This window comes from Melanaphis sacchari, unplaced genomic scaffold (genome assembly GCF_002803265.2).
Source record: "Melanaphis sacchari strain LSU unplaced genomic scaffold, SCAv2.0 Contig31_pilon_pilon, whole genome shotgun sequence".
Taxonomy (NCBI): Eukaryota; Metazoa; Arthropoda; class Insecta; order Hemiptera; family Aphididae; genus Melanaphis; species Melanaphis sacchari.
The window spans coordinates 3,879,585-3,903,997 of record NW_020271193.1 but is presented as its reverse complement, the minus strand read 5'-3'; the positions used below and the strand labels follow the sequence as shown (position 1 = coordinate 3,903,997).

The window sequence follows — 24,413 nt, the reverse complement described above, 5'->3', positions numbered from 1 at the left end:
AATAAACTAGTGGGAGATTATGCGATAATACAACCAACCTAGATCAAACATAGAACACGCAATACACCTTCAATATATTTATTTTATACAAAAAATATACAATATGTTCAGCATAAGATAATATTTTACAATTTTGTTATTGTTTTCATCCCCGTAACCAATTGAAAAATGTAACCGCTGTATAAATAAAAGCAATTTTATTTTATATTAATCGTATATTTTTAGAACATTTTCATAATAACTAAATATTTTAAGATTGTGAATGCATTCATATTTTAACAAATTATTTTAAAATTATACTGGATAAATATGGTAATCGGAAAAACTTAGATTATAAAGTGTTCAGGGGTGTTAGTTATGGAATCCCAAAGTTAATGTTATCCACGGTTCTTGGGAACCCAAAAATCTCTACTAAAGAAAACAAAATTGCATAATTTTGAAGGTTTTACGAAGTATTAATCTATGTGTAAAATGCAATGTATTGACATTTTGTTAAAAACGGGTAAACTTTGAATGTATTAGGATTGTAGTAATATCTTTAAACAATGTTGTAATGAAATAGTACTTATAATTTAAAAAGAAAAAATAATTTATAATTTATACAATAAAATTGTAATAAAAATATGTCTATATATATATTATATATATATATATATATATATAATCTAAATTCGTAAATTAAAATAGAATTATAAAATTGTTAATTTATTCAATAATATCACTTTATTTTTTTTATTAAAAAATATAAATTATTCATTAAGCTTATATGAATAACTCACCTACATCAAACTATTGATGATCATAATATAATGCCTGAATAATATTTTATAATTTGCAGTGTTAAGGGAAATAAATTATTTTAATAAATATTTATATGAAAAACATACAAATATTTTACGAGTACATATATTTTTTAAAAGTTGATTTGAATAAAGTGGTTATCTGCAAAATAAATACAAATTATAAAATAGAAAATATGAATGATAGTCATCTTCGTTTCTTACTTAATCATTAAAACTTTATATTTGAAATTAAGGGCCCCTTAAATATTTAAGAATACAATTTTAGTTCTGATAATTTAATGTAGTAAATTATTGAAGCTTTGTTAACTTAATCTAAATTAATAAATATGTCTTATTTTTTTATTATCTAAATCAAACGTAGTTACTTCATAGTAAAAGTTTATTATTTAATAGTAGGCGTATATAAGATACTAATATTCATTTACCACATATACCTGCTTATTTTTATTATGTAGGTTCTCACATATTTTACAGTCGTGTTATGTATTATAATATTATTATTTATTAGTTATTAAATTTGGCTAAATAATATAGTATAGCACTAAAAAATATTCATGTCATATTCATGATGAATAAACTTCGGTGTAGTATTTAAGCGTATCGTATACTGATATTCATTTATCATATCTATTTATATTATTTATTATTTTTACCATACGTACATATAATAATAGGTATATGTATTTATTTGTATATTTATTAATCAGTTCTTAAATGTTACCAATTACACAATAATTTATGTGTAAATAAATATTAATTATTTAAAAAAAAAAAAAAAAAACTCAGTAACTTAAATTAGATATTTTTACAATGGACTAAGTATTAGCAAAAATGCATTGTCATAATAATAAATATAGAAACTAAAAAACACATTTAAAAGTTTCTTTTTAACTATGCACTATACAGTTATACTTATTTACAGTTGGTTACAGACCTTTTTTTTTCTACATAAATACTATTTTATGAAGTTATTAAACAGTTCAAAATATGTTCAATGTTATATATTCATAATTTTAACGATATAAATTATCATAAAAACATTAAAAACGGATTCTATATTGTAAATTGTACATTGTTCAGATTATTATGGTGTTCAAGCTTAAATAATAGTAAATAATGATTTTTATTATATGAAGTATAAAATGTATATATGTATATAACCTCAGTATAATATCATATATAAGGTATAAATTAAAGCTTTTATTTTATACCATTAATGGTTAAGTTGTATTTTCAACTTAAAACAATATATTGTGTAATTACTAATTAGTATATTAAGATGATTTTAAATAATAAATTACAAACAAATTTCTTATTTATGTATATATTATATTTCGATAAACTTAGATTGATGGTTTTATATTTATTTATTATAATATTAGTTTTTTTATAAAAGATAAGTGTATAATTTCGGTACCACATTAGCAAGTGGTATTAACCCGATAAACTATATTATATTTTTAGTCAATCTTTAAAATAATAAGTAAAGTACATATTTATTTATTTTTTATTATAACCAAGAAACTCAATTCTCTTTATTTCATCAAAAAATAATATTTTAAACAAATTATAAAAAGTACGACTAACTATTAATTGTTAATTATACTTGAAAAAATGTGTTTTAACTTTCAGTATGAATTACAAATGACTTGAATAATTGCGGTAATTGAATTTTTATTCATTCCTGCTTGCTGTAATAAACTTTTAAATGGTTTTAATGTTTAAGTAAATATGTCCATAGGTAGTAAAAATATTTTTGGGTTAGTCTGGATATGGTGATAAGCTTAAACTTTAAATAACACTTCTCCTTTCTTTACAAAAAACTTCACAGGCAGTTAAACATTGATTTGAATAAGGTCAGTGCATGGTTAATTCGTTATTGAGTTTATTTTAAAGCACGACTGACTTAAAGAATTTTTTAGTTGCTTTCCTGCAAACATTTTTAGCAAATTTAGATTCCAGTACTTTGTGTATTATACAGTGTATAATATCAATTATATTGTATTATAGTATTTTAAAAATATATTATGTTGAGTATAGTTTAAAACTAGTTTTGGTAGAAAATATTAAAAACCCATTATGTCTATAATATCGTTAAAGGAATAATTAATAATACCATTTTCATAAAGATTATTAATAAAGATTAATAATGTGATTGGAAAATGAATGCTTAATGTTAAATTTTATTCACATTATGTATGTGGGATTTGAACCATTTTTAAATTACAATATTTATGGCTATAAGCACAGCAATATTTCTTCTAAGCGATATTTTATACTCAAACTGAAAAATATTTTCTTTAACAGAAAGTACTTAGGCAAGGAATTGATTATTAAAATGCAAGTGGTATTATATATACCCATAGGTAATATAGAATTCTATAGTTTATCGTTGAAGCGTTATATTAAATATCTGACAAAGGATAAGTAATAATATATCTACTAATCACTGATGCACCTTTTTATGAATGAGAACAATTTTTTTATATTATCTAGTGAACAAGTAGCTATAAAGTATAAATCTATAAAAATTCATAAATCATATCTCGATCAAGAGTGATAATAACTCTAAAAAAATAATGTGTTAAAACATTTAGTGAATAAACGTTACAAGTAAATAGTTGAAAAAACTTAATTAATCATTATGAATTATAAAATTTAAATTTAAAACGTAGGTTTTAAAAAAATAACTAAATATACAGTTAAACACCACATTACTTTTAACTTATAAAACGTCAATAATAAATGATCCTACAAAGTTATTACTTAAATTATTATATGTTCCACGTGCAATTAATTATTTTTACATATAATTATTATTAAAGACCGACTTGAAAAAAATAAAATAATTTATTTAATGATTATAATAATTAAGTAAATTATAATTATAATCGGAGCAATTTTTTTTTCAAACACACAAATATAAAATACAAATTATCATAATCAATTTAAATTTTAATTGTATATTATAAAATAAAACACTTGACGCAGTAGGTATATCGACTAATGAATTATATTATCATAATATCCATTAATAGGAAACATGATATGAGTGGTTGTATTTATATGTTCACAACACTTTTTAACAAGTAGATAATTAAAACATCAGAATATCTTACTGGTGTAACTGCTTATTTTTAATTAATTTATAGAATATATAACATTCACTAAAGAAAAAAAACTTGTGTAAATCATTTAAAACTAATTTATAATATTAAATGTATTAAATGTGAATTGTGTATTAATAAGAAAAACAATTGATATTAATAAATATATTCTATTTAATCATTCCATGTTCTCTTAAAAGTTAGAAAAAATATTTTTTGAATTATTTAAAAAAAAGATTTGTGTGAAGTTGACATTTTGGAACCACTGTGGTTTTTATTACACAGAAAAAAAATGTGTTGAGCGGAATAATCTTGCTTAAACTTTAAAAATCTCCCTGTTAAGAGATGTTGTGAACATACAAATAAATATTATTGTTACTTTAAAATGCTATAAAACTTTTGGACTTGAATATAACCATTAAAATTTTCGGGACAAATGTCAGATATATTAAATTTGTTTGAATAAAATATTCCATGTCGTTTGAGAAATTTTGATTTGATATTGTACAAACAAATAAGTCAGGGAAATTGGATAAGCTGACTGACTGGCTGTAACGGCTTCATGTATTTTAAAATGTTATGAAAATCTAGTAAATACAAAATAAACTATAATATCTATAGTTTTAACTCGAGTTTTAATATATTTAAAAAGAAAATTTTTAAATGGTTAAAAATAAATTAGCGAATTTAATATTCCCAACTATGGTTAAATTTGTATAGGTTTAAATTTTCTATAGTAATTTTATTATAACCCCTATACAGAAGATTGATATAGAATCGATTGGTATGATTATGAAATAGTTAATAATTTAAAAGTAATGACCAATTAAGATTTAATTTATCAGCTGTTGTCGTTATGTTTTCTATCACGATTCAAATCGTATTTATTAATCCAAATTAAATTTATTAAGTATATAAATGTGCTTTGCAAGACATTTATGATATTTAAAGATAACAACAAGCATTGTACTTCGGTCCCGTAGTTTACCAACTATTTACTATACTCACCGCGAATATACCATTTTCTAATTTACTTAGCGAATTATCTTTATGAAATTCCTTTAATGACAACTATGTATGTTATCCGTATGTTATAAGTACACTTTCTCATGTATGTGCTTTTAGAATAGTTAGTTCAAAATGAATTTCTATATTTGTCTCTTAAATTTGTGAGCAAATATCTTAGGTATCCAAATAATACTGCTCCGGCATGCCATAATTCCCACTCACTCCTAAAAGGGTTAAAATATTATCTCCTTACTTTGTAACTTTAGGATAAAAGTTTCTGTTTAATTGCCCTTAAATATCTAACGATAACGAAAATTAATCATCGGTATAATATTAAATTCACACCGCGCGTGACAAAAATATATATTGAAATAAAGTTCAAACTTAATTATTCGAAGAAATCAAAGAATATAATTTTTTTTAATCATATTCAAATGGATAAAATAGTAAATTTCATTTGTTGTAATCTCCAAACAGAAAACATTTTAAAAAATTATTAAATTTAAAAAAAAAATATACATAAAAAAAGAATGAAATTATAAATTATTTGGTGCTAGATAAAATAACAAAATAAAAATATGTGTTCAATTTATAAAAAAATTTGAATTTTTCAAAAAAAAAAAAAAATACTATTTTTTTTTTTCATCTTAAGTATGTCAGCGTGTATTATTATGCTCTTAAAAGTTTTACAAATGAATTACAAATGTGTAATAATAAATATAAATAGTTATGATAATATATAAACTTTGAATGTGGTGTATTTTTAAATTTCATTATTCGTTTTTGCTGTAATCTAATAAGAGTAAGCTTTGTAGAAATCAAGATTTTAATCTTAGATTTTTTTTTTTTTTTGATTCTCATATTATAGAACCATACTATTTCAGAAGTTTTGAGATTGATGTAAAAATGTAGGAATTAGGTTTTGTACCTAGACTTGAAAAATAGGTATTCCCGTATCTTTATGGATTTGTCTATTCATGAATCACAGGGCTTTAAAATATATTCTGAGAAACTTATTTATGAGAATTTGGTTTTTATTTAATTTTATAGGAGAGATTGATGCTCATACTGGGAAAATGTATGTGAATAATGAACGGATAATTGAGGTATAAAGTAGGATTGATGATTTTATTCAGAGCGTAGATTTGTAGTTTACTAAGGAATAGAGGATGCTTATTCTCGCATACTCTTGGGAAAGTTTTTTGTTCAAGTAAATTTCCCTTGTCAGTTATTTGTTCTGGAACACACCAAGATATTTCACTGAGCCAACATTTTTGTTTCATTCTATAGCTTGGTTATCTATGAGGATGCACTGAAGATTTTTGAATCTTTTTAAGAATTTTTTAGTGTTTTTTGTTGGATTCAAGTTAAGTTTTATTTTTTTTTTTTAACCAGTTGGGATATTGTAGCAACAGATATTAAAGAAGTTCTGGCCAAGAACTAAGCCTTGTTTCTACTTCCAATTTTATTCTATTGTTCTTAAATGTGATTTTAAATTCGTCAGTAATAATTATCGATATGTCATTGTAAAACCGAGAGAATCGCGTTGTTACGTCGTCTACGAGGATTTTATTTTATTTCATAATGATTAAAGGCATTTTGCGTTTTTTTATTAGAATATTAGTGCGTAGCGTTTGATTTAAACGATTTTATACGTGTAATCATTAACGTACGTAATGGACTTTCCACCGGTAGGCTTGGGTTTGATTCACAATACGGTATTATGTAAGTAGACTTTATATCTTACTATAATGTAAATACACTACTGAATTTTGACAGTGTGGCGTGACTGCCGCGTTAGGTTAACAACTATCGAGAAATATTAAAATATTTCATGGAAAATACGTGTGACCTCTACAATGCCCAAGCACAAACTAAGGAAAAACTATAATTTCTATATCATTAACTATTTTTAAATGTTTTTTATCTCAAACATTTCTTTGATTGCCAATAAAGATAAAGGTTATTTAAATAAACTGTTTATAAATCACAATAATACAGTTCAAGTATAATGATAAATTATAATAATAAGTAATATAGTATACAGAACAAAAATATTTAATCAATATATAATATTGTTATTTTAATCTATAACTAATAGTTTTACCGAATTTTATTTTCAACACTTACCTAGATCATATTTCTATTAATTAACACGATGCCTGAAAATTAAATTAATTTCATACGTGTAATAAAGAGTTAAAAACTAAAATATTGTTTGTGTAATGAAATATACAAAATATACTCTCAACTAAGTGCTACATGTATACTAAATCGATATTTTTTTTTAGGTATTGATCAGTAACACATTAAAACAAGTATTTTTCACATTTGATATTGATGTAATTTAATAAAAAAAAATGAATAGGTAATAACCGTACATTTTAATTATCATAATTTACTAATGACGCACCGTTAAATAACGTATATACGTATGAATATGTCGTATTTTTTATTGCAGAATACATATTTTGCAAATAGAATTTAATACTAAATATTTCAATCATTTTTTTCAAACTTTTTTATTTTTTTGTTTATTAAATTCAATTGAAAAATTTAGTGATTACGTAAAAACGCATAAATCTTTACTTATAAAATATTAAGTTAACTATAACTAATATAAAATATATGAATATAAATAATTTTTATATTTAACATAAATTAATATAATATGTTACACACAACAACTATAATATAATTTATATAAATAATAATATTATACTAATAATATAAATATGTAATTATATATACTCATATATAAATATAATTATTTTTTATTTATTATATTTAAAATATTATACATAATATAAATATGTCAGCTGTCTATTTCTATACTCATTATACACAATACACATCTCGTTAAAAAAATATTACAAAATTAATATAAAAACACATTTGAGCTACAGTACTTAAATAAAAGTCATATATTTCACTGAAAAAATAAAATAAAAATATTTTTGTATATATATTCTAACTTCTTGATTTACAACCTATTAAACAAGTGAACTTAAAAAAAAAAAGTAAATAGACTCACCGAAAGTTACTGGAGAGACAAATAGCATGACAAGTTTTTTAAGTTTTGAAAAATGGTATAATAAAATAAAATTTAAAACAAATAATAACTGCTCCACATAGCAAACATAATGTGCAACTTAATGTGCCACTTAAGTTTATTTTGTAATTATAAGTTACATTGATATGTTGTATTAAACTATTATATTAATTAACTTGAAAATATGCATTATTATAAATATATTATTGTGACTTCATCCTCGTATTTTAATTCTGAATCACTACAAAAATAACAACAAAAAGGAATAAAGAACAATATACGTAATTCATTTATATTTTTACTATAACTTTGAGTAGTAAAGTTCTAAATATAATAAAAAATACATTCTTAAGAATTCGCATATAAAATAAATGTCACGAGACATTTTTTTTTTACATTTATTGTAGGTTTTATAATTATATTTTACATAATTTTTGAAATATACCTGTCTATATTACATATTTATTATTGTTACAATTTGTGTTTTTGTCAAAACTTGTATACAGATAATTTACAATAATTTACAATGGACATACAAAAACTAAATCCAATTACCCATAACAGTTCCAGTAAATCATACTGTATTGTGTTTTAACTATAGTTTAAAACAATAAATATTAATTAATACTTACCCATCACTTTTCATTATCGTGTTATCTAATTGATATATTTATGTGTCCGTTAAAGATTTAGAGTTAAGTTCTCAATCCACCCGTATACTAAGTCTTGAAAGTACAGTCTCATCACCATTAAAACTAACTAATTTAATTTTAAGATTTTCCAACGCATTAAAAGCAATTGAGAAGAAATTATGGAGAATTATTATAATTAAAATAAATTAAAACTTACATACATATATTTAATTGTTTTACTCTTATTATAAAAAACCAAATAATGTTTCCATTAATAAGCTTAATTTATTTTTTCATCGAGTAGTTAAATTATAAAATTCAACTAATTATGTATGTATCACAACATTAGCTATTCATCATTCGGAATACGAGAGCAGCTGGTAGGTAAATTAAAAGGTCAGTTAGTATGGATGAAGAAAAATATTGGATATATTCTGTTAATAGTATAATTAATTAGTAGTGAGAACTTTCTTTACTATGACTTAATAGTTCACAAACAATATCTATTATCATGAAAGTATTACACTTTTATTTCACTAGGACTAGACTGTTATAATTCTGGATAAAAAACTTTATAAACTAAATTATACTGCACTAACAAATGATACAGTTTTATTTTAACGTAAAGCGAAATAATTTTTATAATAACATAGTTATGTTAAATCATTTGTGATGGGATATCTTATGTTAGGTAATAGACTAATGTATTAGTGTGCATCAAATATATATATTTCGCATTACATAACAACCTTAATCATCAATGTATCTAATAATTATGATGTCGTAATAGTATTTGATTTGTAAAAATATGTTATTATTTGTATCTAGGTACAATTTACGGACTAAAAATATAATTTTATATAAAAAGTTATCTTTTGTTAGGATACTGTCATTAAAAAAGTGTTTCTGTTGTAGTGCTACTTAAAATCCATTTATATTTATTGGTTGTATTTCGTTCAGTAGTCACTCTTGGGTAGTTTACAGTTTCTCCAAGTAATATATCCACACCAAACATATTATTGATCAAGATATTTAGGGTCAAAAAACAGCTCGCGGTTACCGTTCAAACCTTAAAATGATATACGAAAATCGAATGATGCAGTGCCAACAAATAGAAAATAATATTATCATCCAAATCGTCTTTACCAATAATAAAATTATTAAATCTATCGAAAATAACTGGAATTTCAAACATAAACCTAATATCCTAATTGGATGTTTTGTGTTTAGAAACTGTGTTCTGTATTAGTTAGGCAAAATTATCTAAATAATCCAAGGAATCTTACACCATTCCAAATTTGGTTTTTAGAGAAAACACTCTAAATAGTACAACAAATTAAAAATGAGTCAATCAAAAAAAAAATGTTCTCTAAGTGTGTTTTCCTTGATGTAACGCAGGTATTTGATCACGTCTGGCATCTAAACCTATTGTTCAAGGTAAAACAATTGTTTCTACTAATAAAATAATACCTAGATTAACGAACATTTTCCACACACTCATATTCGGTCTATCGAAATTGCAGTGGAGGTTTTTGAGGAGCAATAATTGCTCCTCAATTTATTAAACCTATCCGTTACTGATCAGCCCATATCTCCTATCACTATCGTATAAGTCTTTTCTGATGACAAAATCCCAACCGTTCGCACGGATCACAAAATAGCTGTGCGATATATTATGTAAACGCACTTAGATATTTTTTTTTCTTTGGTACACGGAATGGGAATTGAAGTTAACGAAAATAAGTCGATACTCGTATATTTCACAGTTCCACTTTAAAACTCAGAAAATATCCACTTGTACTTATACTTTTACCACTAACCACTATCAACGTGATAAAGTATTATTTACCTAAGAATAACATTTTATCTTTGTCTCATATGGGCAATACTCATAAACACTAAAATATAACTACTGACAGGGAAAAGTGATTAGGTTAGCTTCTGACGCGTAGTAAAATAATTGTATTCAAAATTTCTTCTAAAACCATATTGAACTATAAAAAACATGATTGGAACTCAGCAAAATTATTGAATAATAAAAAAAATATCCCAACGTTAACTATATAGATAACATAAAAGTTGAAAAAATATACTGTTGTCAAATTACCTCTCATCAGATATTTGAAGCACTCTTGGAATCAAACGTTTAGAAACCAAGCAAGTATAAAGTATTCTACAATCGTTTTGTAAAATATAAATCATACTTGCTATTCTGAGTAGTTATTACCTATTGATCTTTGATATGAAAGAAATAAATTAATAACAAAAATACACAATTAATTTAAAAATATAAATTAAATACACTAGGTCCTGACTAAAATCAATAGTAATACCGTTTATTGCAAGTAAGACCAGACTTCTCACTAATTATGTAGGTGCACACGCACTCGATGGTGTTCAAGGTACATGCACGCGACTGAGTACTTAAATTGGGTAAAAGATACTGATTTATTATATTACATAATAATTATGTTTGATACTTGATGTATATATTTTGTTTCTTTCGTAGATGGCAGATACTGTACTTATCATTTGAGGGATGTATGTTCTTGTAGTTATACATTAGTCATTATTTATTATAGTTAAAACGAATCTTAGTAACTAATACATAAAAAATAAAGTTATATCATTTGACATAACAATTTAACACCCTTAAGGATATTACTATACCTCTTTTTTTATGTTTTCAATTTTATTATATCCTATACATAACATACCTTAGACCTAAATATATCTCTCATACCAAATGCAATAGTAATACACAATGGTCTATGAACCACTTGCACTCCAAACTCACAACCAACCTCGATCCACTAGCGTTTGAAAATATACCTAGAGATTTCCCAAGGTGATTGAATCAATTTTAGGTGTTGAGAAAAAAAAAATATCATACAAAATAAAATATAAAAGCTAAAAACAATTTTTGTTGTGTAGTATTACCTGTAAGTAATTTTCCACTATTATACTACATAATTAATTATTAGCTACATATTTTTTTATAAACTAGTTATAAACCATAAAAATTAAAAACAGCTAAAAAAAAAAAAAAAAAAAAAAAACAAAAAAATTATTAATTTATAGACTACTTTTATACAATATTAAATTGTTTAGAGTTTATATTATTTAGATGTTATCAAAAGTATATATTTTATGTAATCATAATTATTGTACTGTATTTAATTATTATATATGTTTGTATGAAATATAAATAATATAAACTTTACACAATGATTTCTGTTATCAACAGAAATCTCTGTTATTCTATTAATGAGTAAACAAAGAAACGGATTTTGGGAATAAAAAAACACCTATGTTTTGTTGAAATAATTTAAAATATTTGGACTAGGAATTCATACAAATTTACTTACGTTATTTATTCAAAACAGATACTAATTCAAATTTATTTACAATTTATACTATGTGCTCGCTACGAACCCTCCACATACAATTCATATTAATATTCTAATAATGCACTATGTACGTACTGTTGTAATAGTCATAATATATGTATGTGGTCAAATGGTCTACGGCATTTTTGTTGCATTAAGTATATAGCATACATTTAAATCGCATAGAATATTATACTGCACTATTGTCGTAATAGTTATTTGTTTTTTTATTAAAATATTTGTTGGGTTATTTGAGTTGTTACATAATTATTGGCTGTGCATTAGATATTCATGTATAACTTTAGGTATTTTGTGTTCCTATTCTGCAATTTAAAAGGAATTTAAACTATATTTTATATAACTGTATCCAGTGTGCCTGATATTACTGTCTTATTAAATCAATAACAATATAACAACTAAACAAATTATTATTTTATTAAATTTATCTATAACCATTTACTCCCACAATTTGAATAATTTGAATTTTTTTTTTTCACAATAAGAATATGTGATATAATATATAATTTGTACATGAAAACGTTTGAAAAGAAACCATCCAGTAAAAGCACTACCTATTTGTTTATTAATATTTTTATGTTATTTTAATTATTCATTGAGTAAATTTTGACACCAATTTTAATTTATAAAAAAAAAAAAATCAGTTAAACAGATAACGATAACTTGTAAAATTGTTCTCATATTTTATTTTTGTGTATAATTTTTGTATTTTTACGGGATAACCTCAATTTTATATTTGAATTTACCAACATTATCATGATTTATGATTCGATTATACGATTATAAAAATGTAGGAAAATAAATATTGTATGATAATAAATAATAATTATTATTATTTAATTATTATGTACCTACGTATAATATGCTGATTCATGAATCATTCAAATTTATATGCAGTAATGGTTACCAGCTAGGTAATCAATAATACAGGTACTTAAATACATCCCTAATGTACCTACTTACCGCAACCCTCATAATAATACGTGATTATTACAAGCTTCGAAAATAAACTGTTCACTTTGTGAATCTCATTTTTGAAATGATATTTCAATATTTAAATATCTATAAACATTATACGATATTAAATTTTACAACTTACATATCTAGCCTCATTTTACTATATATAAAGCTTAGAAAGTTTTTTTTTTTCTATCGAGCATGAATAATTTGGATATTAGGTATAGAATTACGGATTAATATTGTTGTGACATTATACTTAACCATCAATATTTAAGGTGATGGTAAATATTAAATAATTTTATTATTCAACGTTTTGCTGATCTTTACTTATATCAAAATGTTACACAAATTCGTTTACCGTCGCGCAATAATATAACATTTATTTTCTCTGTTAAATTTAGCAAAATAATGATATTCCAACCGTTAGTAATTACTATAAGGATTCGTGAACATTATTAGATCGCATTGTGATGAAAATAATTATGGAATTCGAGATTAAAATATTTCGTATACAGCTAAATTAATAATCCAGCTTATGGAATTTTTTTGTATATGTCTAGTTTGACATTGCTGTTGGTATATATGACGGCATAAACTTCTCGCAGCAGAATATTATTACTGGCCTATAATATAAGGAGATTAAATAAAAAGAAAAGTAAAATCACAACATATTTTACTGTGCATTACAATGTATATAATGTACTTTGAGATAATATTTTACACGGGTTGGAAATTTATGGAAATACCTAAGACAGGTAAATAATAATTTACAATCAAATTATATAATAAACACATTTTCAAAATGTTATAATCCATCAATGTTCAATATATTCGCTGACAAAATAATATTTGCTTGATGATAATATTTCTTATATAAATCAAGAAAAAATAAATTTTATGAAATATATTAGGTGTTTTTACGTAATGTACAATATTATTTAACATTAATTTAATGCATTTTATTTATACATTTTTAACTAGTGAACACACTTTTATAGGTATATTATTACAGAATATAAGTCATAAATAAAATCCATATAATATATTAAATGAAGCATAAACCTTCTCATTCATTTTTTTTTTCATTATCTTCTTATATTTTAGTGAAATAAGAATATGATGTAAAAATATAATATTATAATATTATTCGTGAATAATTAATTTTTGAACATTTTTCACTAACAATTAAAAACGAAATAATAATAATAATAATATATATATTATAAAATATTTCGTCGTGTTAGCGATAAATTGTTAAGGTGGTACAGGATATACATAAATATATACATTTCAATGATCTTCAACAAAAGTTATCCTTTATTGAGATTGTTGGATAAAAATTGAATTCTAAATATGTTTTTTCAATTGCACAAAAATAATTATAACTCTTAATGTTTTGTCATAGTCATGAGTAATGACACTATAATATCAACTCATAACACTGTTAAGTATACCTGTATTATAATTTTAATTATACTTTATTTACGCGTTCACCGTCATAATAAATGATATTATCACACCAAATTTTCAACAAGAATAACAAAGAATAGTCTTATGAATGACTTACTTGACCCTCAGCTAATAGATTTATTATTCACGCTAAAGGAAATAACAGTCATGTAAAATTAATAATTGTTTCATTTTGTTGCAGGTAAGGGAAAACGCAACGAATAATAACGGTGAGTCAAATTGATGTTATTATTACCATAGCATATAATATCTATATTATTAGAAACAAGTTTAGATCTAAAATCAGAACATGGAAACAACGTTAAAACTGTAGGATGAACCTAAATTTCTATTAATTAACATTATTATGACATAATATAATATATTAATAGGTAGTTTTATACATTTATAAACTCAAATAAATATAAATTTACTAAAAACTCTGAAATCTCTTTTATAATTAAGTATAATATATTTATATTTCTTATCTCATATTTAATTAATTGTTACAATTCATAGCTATCAAATATATTATTGGATAGCAATTTTATTTTTTAAGTTCAATGTTTGTTTTTATAGAAATACTATATATAAATAAGATTCAAATTATATGACACGATAGTCAATCGTATATATTTAATAATAATTCTTTATTGTTTGCATTTCAATGTTAACTTTATGTATAATTGAAATATAATACAATTTGTTATGTTAATATAGTTCAACTTATAAATATATTTTAGTATACATAAAACATTTATACAAACATATATCTATTCTAAAATTAAATTATTTAAACAATGTATCTTTCCAATAAAAGACAACGTTGATAAAAATGATGAAAACATTCAGTGTAATTAATTTTGTCTTTCCGACAACTATTACATTTGACGTTAAACTAAACATCCTTTAAATTATATTTACAAATATTTAAACACACTTGACACTGTGTGTGAAATAATATATTACAAAACAATCATCTTAGTCAAAAGACGCATGTGTTTTTTTTTTTCAATTTAAGATAAGTACTTATTTATTCTCGTCGATATTAGAAAAAATAATATGATACCTTCATATTTATTACAAACATAATCTTTTTTTTTTTTCATTATTTCATTATTTGTTTGTTTTTTTATCAATGATAATTAAAAATTTAAGCATACAACTTATAATATCTTATATCATTTCTAATACGTTTATAATATAAATTAAATTAAAAAAAAAAAAAAAAAATGTATGACAATAATAATAAAAATAAAAATAATCATGAGGTATAATAATTAAATTTTTGTTAGTCATTTATATACCAACTTATGGTAATTATTTAAATACACTCCAATTCAATATCGTTTTTAAAAACTACCACTTAATATTATAATCATTCCATCATAGTCTTTATTTAATTTTATCATACATTGAAATATTGAATACTTGAAAATATCATAAATAATAAAACAAAACTTACCAAACATGAAGTACCTAACTAATAACAATTTTAATTAAACGAGCTATTTTGGAGTCGATTATTTAACTATTTCAAAGAACATATACATAAGGAAATACATTATCATATTAAATGAGTACTGTCTATAATATCTTAACGGAAATCAAATTTTAGGCAGAAATATTATATTTTACGATATTCAAATTAAGTTTATTTTACGACCATTGTATTGGCGGGAGCAATATAATAAGTATTATAATTTATGATATTAAATAAAATTCTTTCATATTGATTAAATAGGTATTTGGTATATTATACTGTATATCTATTATGATATAAGTTTATTGCATTTAAGTACTCGGATAATATTCATATCTTATTTTATATCACTGTTAAATTCAACAAAAATCCTAGGTAAAAACTCATGATTTATTATCACAAAAATGATTAGGTGCCTACTCAATATTTTTTATCGTGGTATAGTTTAAAACTATATACTCGTAGATTATAAAATGTGTACTGGATTTTATTATTAATACATGGTGAATTTATTATTTATCGTTTATTATATTTTATAAAAATCAACTTAAGGGAATATCATATAATATTATTTACTATATCCTATGATTTAAAATTAACAATACTTATTCAAAAATAAACCATCGTAAATTTTATATTTATACTGGATTCATTAATGTAGATCTATTGAGTTTTGCCTACTCAATTTGATGTTTAGTACTGAAATAATTTATATTCCAAAGTTTCTGGAAGCAACTTAAATCATGCATACAGATAATACTGTTTGCTATTTAAAAATAAAATTTTAGAAAAAACCCTTATATATTTATTGTATCAATATTAATAAATATTTTATAAATTCTAATTTATGATTGTCCACTAAATTAAAAAAAAAAAAACTATTTCATAATTAATTTAAATAAATCAAATTATACGTTGTAATTTACTTGCCCATATTATGCACTCAAGCTTATATGTTTAATACATGTCTCAGTTCTGTTTTTAATGAAAGCAGAAACTCAAAAGTTTTTTTTTTCATTCTGTAGCCTCATTAACTACCATTAAACTTCTGACGAGGGTCGGATAGAGATCGAAATATTTTTAAATCTTAATTCATCGCTCGACCAAAGTAGATAATGTAATACCTGACCTAGTTTTCCGAATAGCTGTGCGTGGTAAGTAATAAATGATTTTCGACGTTTTTCTACTCTCTTAAACCACTTCTTCATTTGGTAGCACACAACCCACTAATTTTTTAAAAATTTTCATCGCAATAACACCTTTGTCTTTAACCATTAAGAGGTGAAAATAACAAAAATAAAACATTAAACGATCAAGTCGTCTTAAATAATTCTAAACGAATCAATAAATTTATCGATTATACAATCATGTTTGTTCGAAAATACTCTTTATAACATAACGGTATTTTAATCTTTATTAATGATGGCAGTTTCTCATAAAAAAGTTGATTTTAATACATGCAATGTAAAATTTTAATACTGGATACTTTTTAAAAGAATATCGAAAATATTGTGAAAAACAGGAATATTTGTGTAACACTATAGTTTTATGCAAAATATACTTCATTTCAAAAAATAATAATTAAAATTTTAGCCAAAAATGTATACACATGTTACTATATTTTAGGCGTAATAACAATTTCAAAACGTTTTGGTTCTTTTTTAACTATATTTTTAACTGAATTTTTTTTACCATTTAAACTTAGAATTTTTACGGTAATAGTATAATTTCCAAGAAATTTTTATCTCTCTACAACTGTTTTCTAGCATAAAGTTTTAAAAATATATTTTAAATATTTCAGAAAAAAAAAACTTAGAAACTTTGTGTTTTTGAAAAACTTTTAAAAATTGATACCTTACAAAAATAAGCATATTTTTTTATTTGAAGTATATATATTAGTTAAAATATAACCAATTTAAATATGTAACAACATTTCTATATAGTGGTATAATAAAAATTATTTGTTAAAAATAACATTTAAAAAAAAAAAAGAAGAGTAATTCTATTGTGCATAAAATTTCAAATGTAACCGTTTTTCCTTATTTCTTTTTTTTATTCATCTAGATTATTTTGAAAAGTAGACTTACTAGGACTTTTCTAACTTAGATCCTTTAAAGTTTAAAATCCGATTTTTCACTAGAGATCACTTCCAAAGTTGAGATTGAAGCATTTTATTTACCACAAAAAGTAAATTTAGATATAAAAAAAATATAAAATACGCACAATGCACATCATCATTATTGAAAACCTAATATATCAGCGCTCAGCTTAAAATCTAAAAAGTCCAACTTGGAAAATTATTTTAACTGACAGCATTAAAAATATCTTCCTTTGCATTTAAAATTAAAAAAAAGTTCAACAAATTTATTTAAAAATAAAATATAATATATAACATTAAATTTTAATTTTTAATATAATCTTATGAATATTGTAAATTTCAAATCATGCACAATACATATTAAAAAACTTAAATTTAAATATGTTATTTTTATTTATTATTACCACAAAGTAAATTTTTCCAAAATATTTTAACTTCCAAATAATAATTTAAATTTGTATGTAATAACTATAGTATAGAAATTTACTTTAACTCAAATGAATCTTGAGCTAATCAATATTAATGTAATTTACATAAACTTTTACATTTTATTTCACGTGTACCTATTAAATTTTATATCTGAAATTATTACAATATTTTATTTATCCATCATTGTTTTTTTTTTCAATACGAAGGTAATTAATAACCCATTCCGTTAATTAATAAATAGTACTTAAAAATAAATTATTATAAATTAATGTGTAGTACAAGAAGTGGTTTTGTAAATATACTTAATATTCAACGGAGAATGTATGTAAATCAAGTAACCGGCAGTGGCATTTACTTTGAAATTTCCCATAAGTGTGACTTGACAGCACATTTTTTTTTTAAAACGCCACTGCTGAAATCAAATTCATGTCACACATTTTTACTATTAATAGCTTATTTTGGATTTTTAAAATGAACCGAGAATAGTTGGGTTTCGTTTTAACAGTAAATACTCCAACTCTTACACATAAGTATAATAAAAATAGTATATACATTTTTAATATTATTGCATTTATATTCATTATTTATTCTAATATAATAAAAATTTATATCACTTAAAGGTATATCGACGAATAAATATAGTTGTTAGTTTAAGAAAATTATTATTTTTGAGAAGAAAAATTAAACTTGAGTTATTATTAAATTGTAAAATATAAATTTATTTAAAACTAAACTATAATATGTATTTTAGTATAATGCAAAACATTTATATAAAGCTATAATAAATTAGTCAAAAATTTGTGATTACACTTAAAATTGATGAATTATTATCTTACCTTAACATCGTTTAAATATTTAATCCATATTATGAATTAACATTTAAAAAAATTAAAAATAAATGATTATTTTTATATGTTATTTATTCAATATTTTACTATGTTCTAGGTAAATTTTAAATTTCAAATACATATTTTCTTAATTTTGATTATTTCAATATATTAGTTAAATGAACATTACAATTTAAATTGAGTTTGAATTTTACAATACATAAATATGAACAACAAGTTAAATATAAAATTCTAATGATGATTAAGGTAAAATATCTTTTGACATAAAATTATATTCCACAAGATAAAACATAATTAAAATTATTTTTATGAAAAGTGACTTCAAAGAATTTAGTTGACTAGTCTTTATAATTCCAATAAATTGATTGATCATTGATTTTTAATTAAATATGAGAGAATATTTGATAGATATCAAATATTATTTATTCAAACTTAAAAGGCGTGTTTTGCGAAAAATTATAAGTATATTGCTGAAATAAGTTAGTTAGTTTAACGTTTCTTGTTTGTGTAGTAGTTCTTGGTAACAAACTTTGTCGAAAGCTATTTTCATGTCAAGAATGGTCGTGGGTATGTATTATGCATAATTTATCTTCAAATTCATTCACTATTGAGATCCGTTATAATTGATGATATGTACGCAATAGAAGGTTGTAATCCAAACAGATAAGGTAGAAAATTGTTTTTTAGGGTTTCATTTTATGGGTCCCTTTAGTCAATACACGTAAATCATTATTATCTTCACTTTTTTCAAAATAATATTCTATGACCTTTGCGTATACTATACATTATGCTAAAATTATAAATATAAGTATTAAATATTTCTATCTATTTCTGATTGTTCTAATAAAAGTCATAAAGTAATAACTATCTATCAAAAAAATGCAATTCAAAACTAAAATGCACAATAAACTTTTGTGTATGTTTAAGGAAGCACTATTATATATTTATATATATTTCACTCAATCAACAATATTATGCATTTTGGCTGTAGTTGCGTAGCTAGAATTTTTTTTTTTTTTTTTGTAAGAGCTAATAATTTATTATAGAGTAAAAACTTAACTAGGATCCTTCATAATTTTCTTATCTTGTTGTCTTATGCTTATATAATTTTAGATTTTTACATAACTCTTTGTAAAAATTATAATTATAGGTCAACATTATAGATTTACAGAAAACTGAAAATATTTTTAAATTTTCCTAAAATTTGGGAATTACTGCAAACACTTTAGCGGTTTCATTAAATACCTACAACTTCAAGTCATGGTAAAATAATCTCGACACTAAAATTATAATGATATTAAAAAATTATGACTAAATTTTGTTTATCTTAGTCATTGTATTATTTCAAACCGCAAAGTTTTCATTATGAACAATTCGAAAAGTGCCAACCCTAATCCAAAGTATACTTGTTGCCTTTTTATACTCTAGTGTTAACTTTCTTTTTTGGGTTGTTTTATCGTGTTTAAAGAGGACCCAAACACTTGAAATGTGTAACCCTTTTAAATATGCTACGTTCTAAATCCATGAATTACCACAGTTTACATTCTTTATCCATTTGAATTTCAACGATACATTCCGTTTGTTCGTTATTGATTCACAACCCAACCTTTCCTGCTATCTCCAAGCATTACTTGCATACTTGTCTTACCTCTCCTTCGGGATATTCCCTACCAAATCTATGTAATCAAAAATATTCCAGGTGATTTATATTTGAATTTCCTAGTACATTAATATTAGTCATTAAAATTCAAACGTAACTATGAAATGGAAAAAGTACATCTCTTGGCTCAGGCTAGTGGTCATTTTAACTGAGTGTAAGTATCTCTCTATTCTCTCACAACTCGCAAGAGAATTAAATAACATAAGATTCGATTATGTCGCATTATTTCTAGTCACCATGAATGATATCAGTTACTATATCTAATTTCAACCCTATACAAAACACAATACGCCCTAGACGATCTTTGCGATTTATTTATTTTTATTTTTTGAAATAAAAAAAACAATTGAAGTAATATAAGACTTACTTCAGATAATTTGAATCAATTCATAAAATTAGATAAACGAAATAATTTTTTAATTTTTGTTGGGTAAATTTTTTAATAAAAATTACTTTTTTGTTCAAAAATATTTTTAAATTTTAAAATACTATATCAACGTGCACTCCTAATACATGGAAAAATAATCGGTCAAATCAGAAAATCAAATTTGATTAAATAAAACTAAATATAAAGCTGTAGCATTTATAACAGTAAAGCACTCTCTTGGAACATAATTGACACCTATAAAATCAGAAACAATAATTAACTATAAATAATCGGTTATATACATGTATAACACCCTGCTTATAATATAATATAATTATTATCATATTTTTGAAAAAAAAAAATCATTTAGTATATTTCAACATTATATAAAAATTTTGGCAAAAGTTGAAAAAACTACTAGTTTAAGTAGTTTAAGTAAATAAATTACGTATTAATAAGAAAAAATGAATTATATACTTATATACATTATATACATACATATATATATGTATAATGATTATATTTGTAATAAAATTATTTTTATGAACAATATAGACATAAAATATGCTTATAGAACACTTGTAACAATATATTATAAAATATTTCATAAACATATAATATAATACTTTTTTATGTCATTAAAATTTATATTGATGTTTTTTTTTTTTTTTTTTTTTAAATACAATTAATAAAAATCATTAAGTGTTACAATTAATTTATTTTTAAAAATATTATGAGACTGAATATCCGTTATCTCATCAAACTGCATATTGTTTCATCACCGTCACAACGACATTTTCGTTTATTTTATTTTCTGTACCTGAAAAGTTTTTAATGTAAATTTTGGACCATGACACTAAGAACAAACTTTTCTGAACAAAACACTATATCAGATTTTTATACCTATACGGATTAAGTTTTTCTATTGTTCTTTCACAGAACTTGTAAAATATAAAATTTAAAAATATTGTTTTCGTTCTTTCATTTAATAATTATTACGTTTAAATATTTTATATAATTTCGGTGATTCCTTTTTTCAGTAATACAATTTTACATTTTAAAACATTTGCAAACAAATAGATAAAAATATTATTAAAAGCATCCTATTTTAGAATATATAAAATTAACTAAATATTTGTGACATTCACAATAATTTAAATAGCATTTATTTATTTTTTACTACGTTATTAATAACTTAATTAAATGTTTCATAATTATTATTATTATGCATTTAATTATAACATAATTATATAACTAATAATTTACAACTAAAAAACAAAGCAGTATTTGAATAGCTAACCTATTTTTAGTTTTAATTATATTTTGTTTTATATATATACTATACTAAATCAATGTATAATTATTAATAATAATAACTATATCAATATTACCTATATTTATATTTTTTAGATTAACTTTTAAATTATTCAACAATTTTTTTTAAAGATAAATTCAAAATTGTCAAAATTCTAGTTATAATCCTATAAACAAAACCAGATTGTACAAAAATAATACTTATTAGTTAAATGGTATAATTAGTAAGTTATTAAATTAAATCAAAAAGCAATAATAAATCTTTGTAGGTATTAAAAAAAAAAAAAAATTTAAATTAAACTTAGTTTAAATACGACAGTGATATCACTTTATTTTATTTCTTAAAAATAAGTTCTTGGTAATATTTATTTACTTTTAAAAATACTAATGAAATATTAACTCTTAAAACTCGCATTTACTCTTTATTTTTGATTTTTAAATGTGCTAGGTATTCTAAACATTTTTAGCATTTCTTCGTTGTGTTAAAATTTATTCATAAACTTACGAACTATGATAATATGAATTTTATGACATTTTCAATAATAAAAGATTCTTTGAGAGAACATTAAATAATGATTTATAAAAGTAAAAAAAAAAAAAACACGTACCTATTAAAATATTTTTAGTGATGCTTATAAATTTAATAATTTATCAATGAATTTGGCAGGCACTAAAAATTGTATATCCTATATTAAAAACTATAGTTATAACAGATAATACGTTTTCAGGTAAAAATTATGATATAGTCATTTTGAAATACATAAACATTTTTAGCTTAAGGTTTTTATCAAAAAAAAAAAAAAAATTAATTTAAAATTATTATTTTTATCACTATTATTGGATTTAGTAATTACTAATTATTAAAAAAAACCATCGCATTATATAAAAAGTATAATATTATAAAGTATTTTGATGACCAAATTAATAAATAAAAATATTTATATCCATAATATTAGTTAACTATTTCCACCGATAAAAAATAATAATATTACGTTTTAAATCAAAATTATTATGATTTTTTATCAAGTATGTAAAACTAAGAAGTAAGTGAGTAACTTACTTATTTTTGCACTGTATTAAAGTAACGTAAACATTAAATTTATTATTACAATGCAATCGTTTATTTTACTTAAGTCCTTAAAATAATGAAATATTCCACAATTTATTATTAAATACTACATTATATTCTTTACAGATCGATTTTAAGGGTACATTAATGTTCCGGAAAATTAAAAGTTATGAAACTACACGATGCTTTGGTTATTAGTGTTAAGTAACTTTAGGATATAAAAAATAAACGCTGATGTTCAAAAACACAACTAAGAAGCTAAAAAATAAATTAGGTAATTATATTGATTTGTTTAAAAAACTTATGTTGAATATATGACGATGCTGAGCTTTCGTCAGATATTTTATTCAAGTTATTTTAAAAACAATTTAATTCAACATCACGATGAAAAAAAAAATGTATTCAGAAAAGTCTACACTCTGAAGTCTAAGTTTATTTAATTTCGATGTTTAGTCCATTTTTAAAAATTAACTTTTAACATTTAAATTACAAATTAATTAAAATGTTAGTATAATTCAACTATTCAATTAAAGTGTATTCAAATTACTACCATTTACTGTACACGTTTCAATTTGTCATTAATTTTAATCATTATTATCCTCAATGGCTGCGTTTAATTATTTTTTAAATTTTAAAAACACATGCTCTAATATTACGATATATTATACCACTATACTTAGTAAATTTTAAATTCGGATAACAGAAATTAGGTTATCGTATAATACAA

At 22.4% G+C, this 24,413-nt stretch overlaps 1 protein-coding gene across 4 annotated transcripts in view; it reads left to right on the top strand.

Annotated features, from left to right (window-relative positions):
* The window catches only part of LOC112596379, a 155,330-nt gene that overhangs the window by 101,195 nt on the left and 29,722 nt on the right, over positions 1-24,413 (top strand). For all 4 annotated transcript variants that reach the window (XM_025342034.1, XM_025342032.1, XM_025342030.1 and 1 more), the window contains one exon: positions 14,621-14,648. In XM_025342034.1, the coding sequence (XP_025197819.1) occupies positions 14,621-14,648 (28 nt within the window). The remainder of the gene's footprint in view (positions 1-14,620; positions 14,649-24,413) is intronic.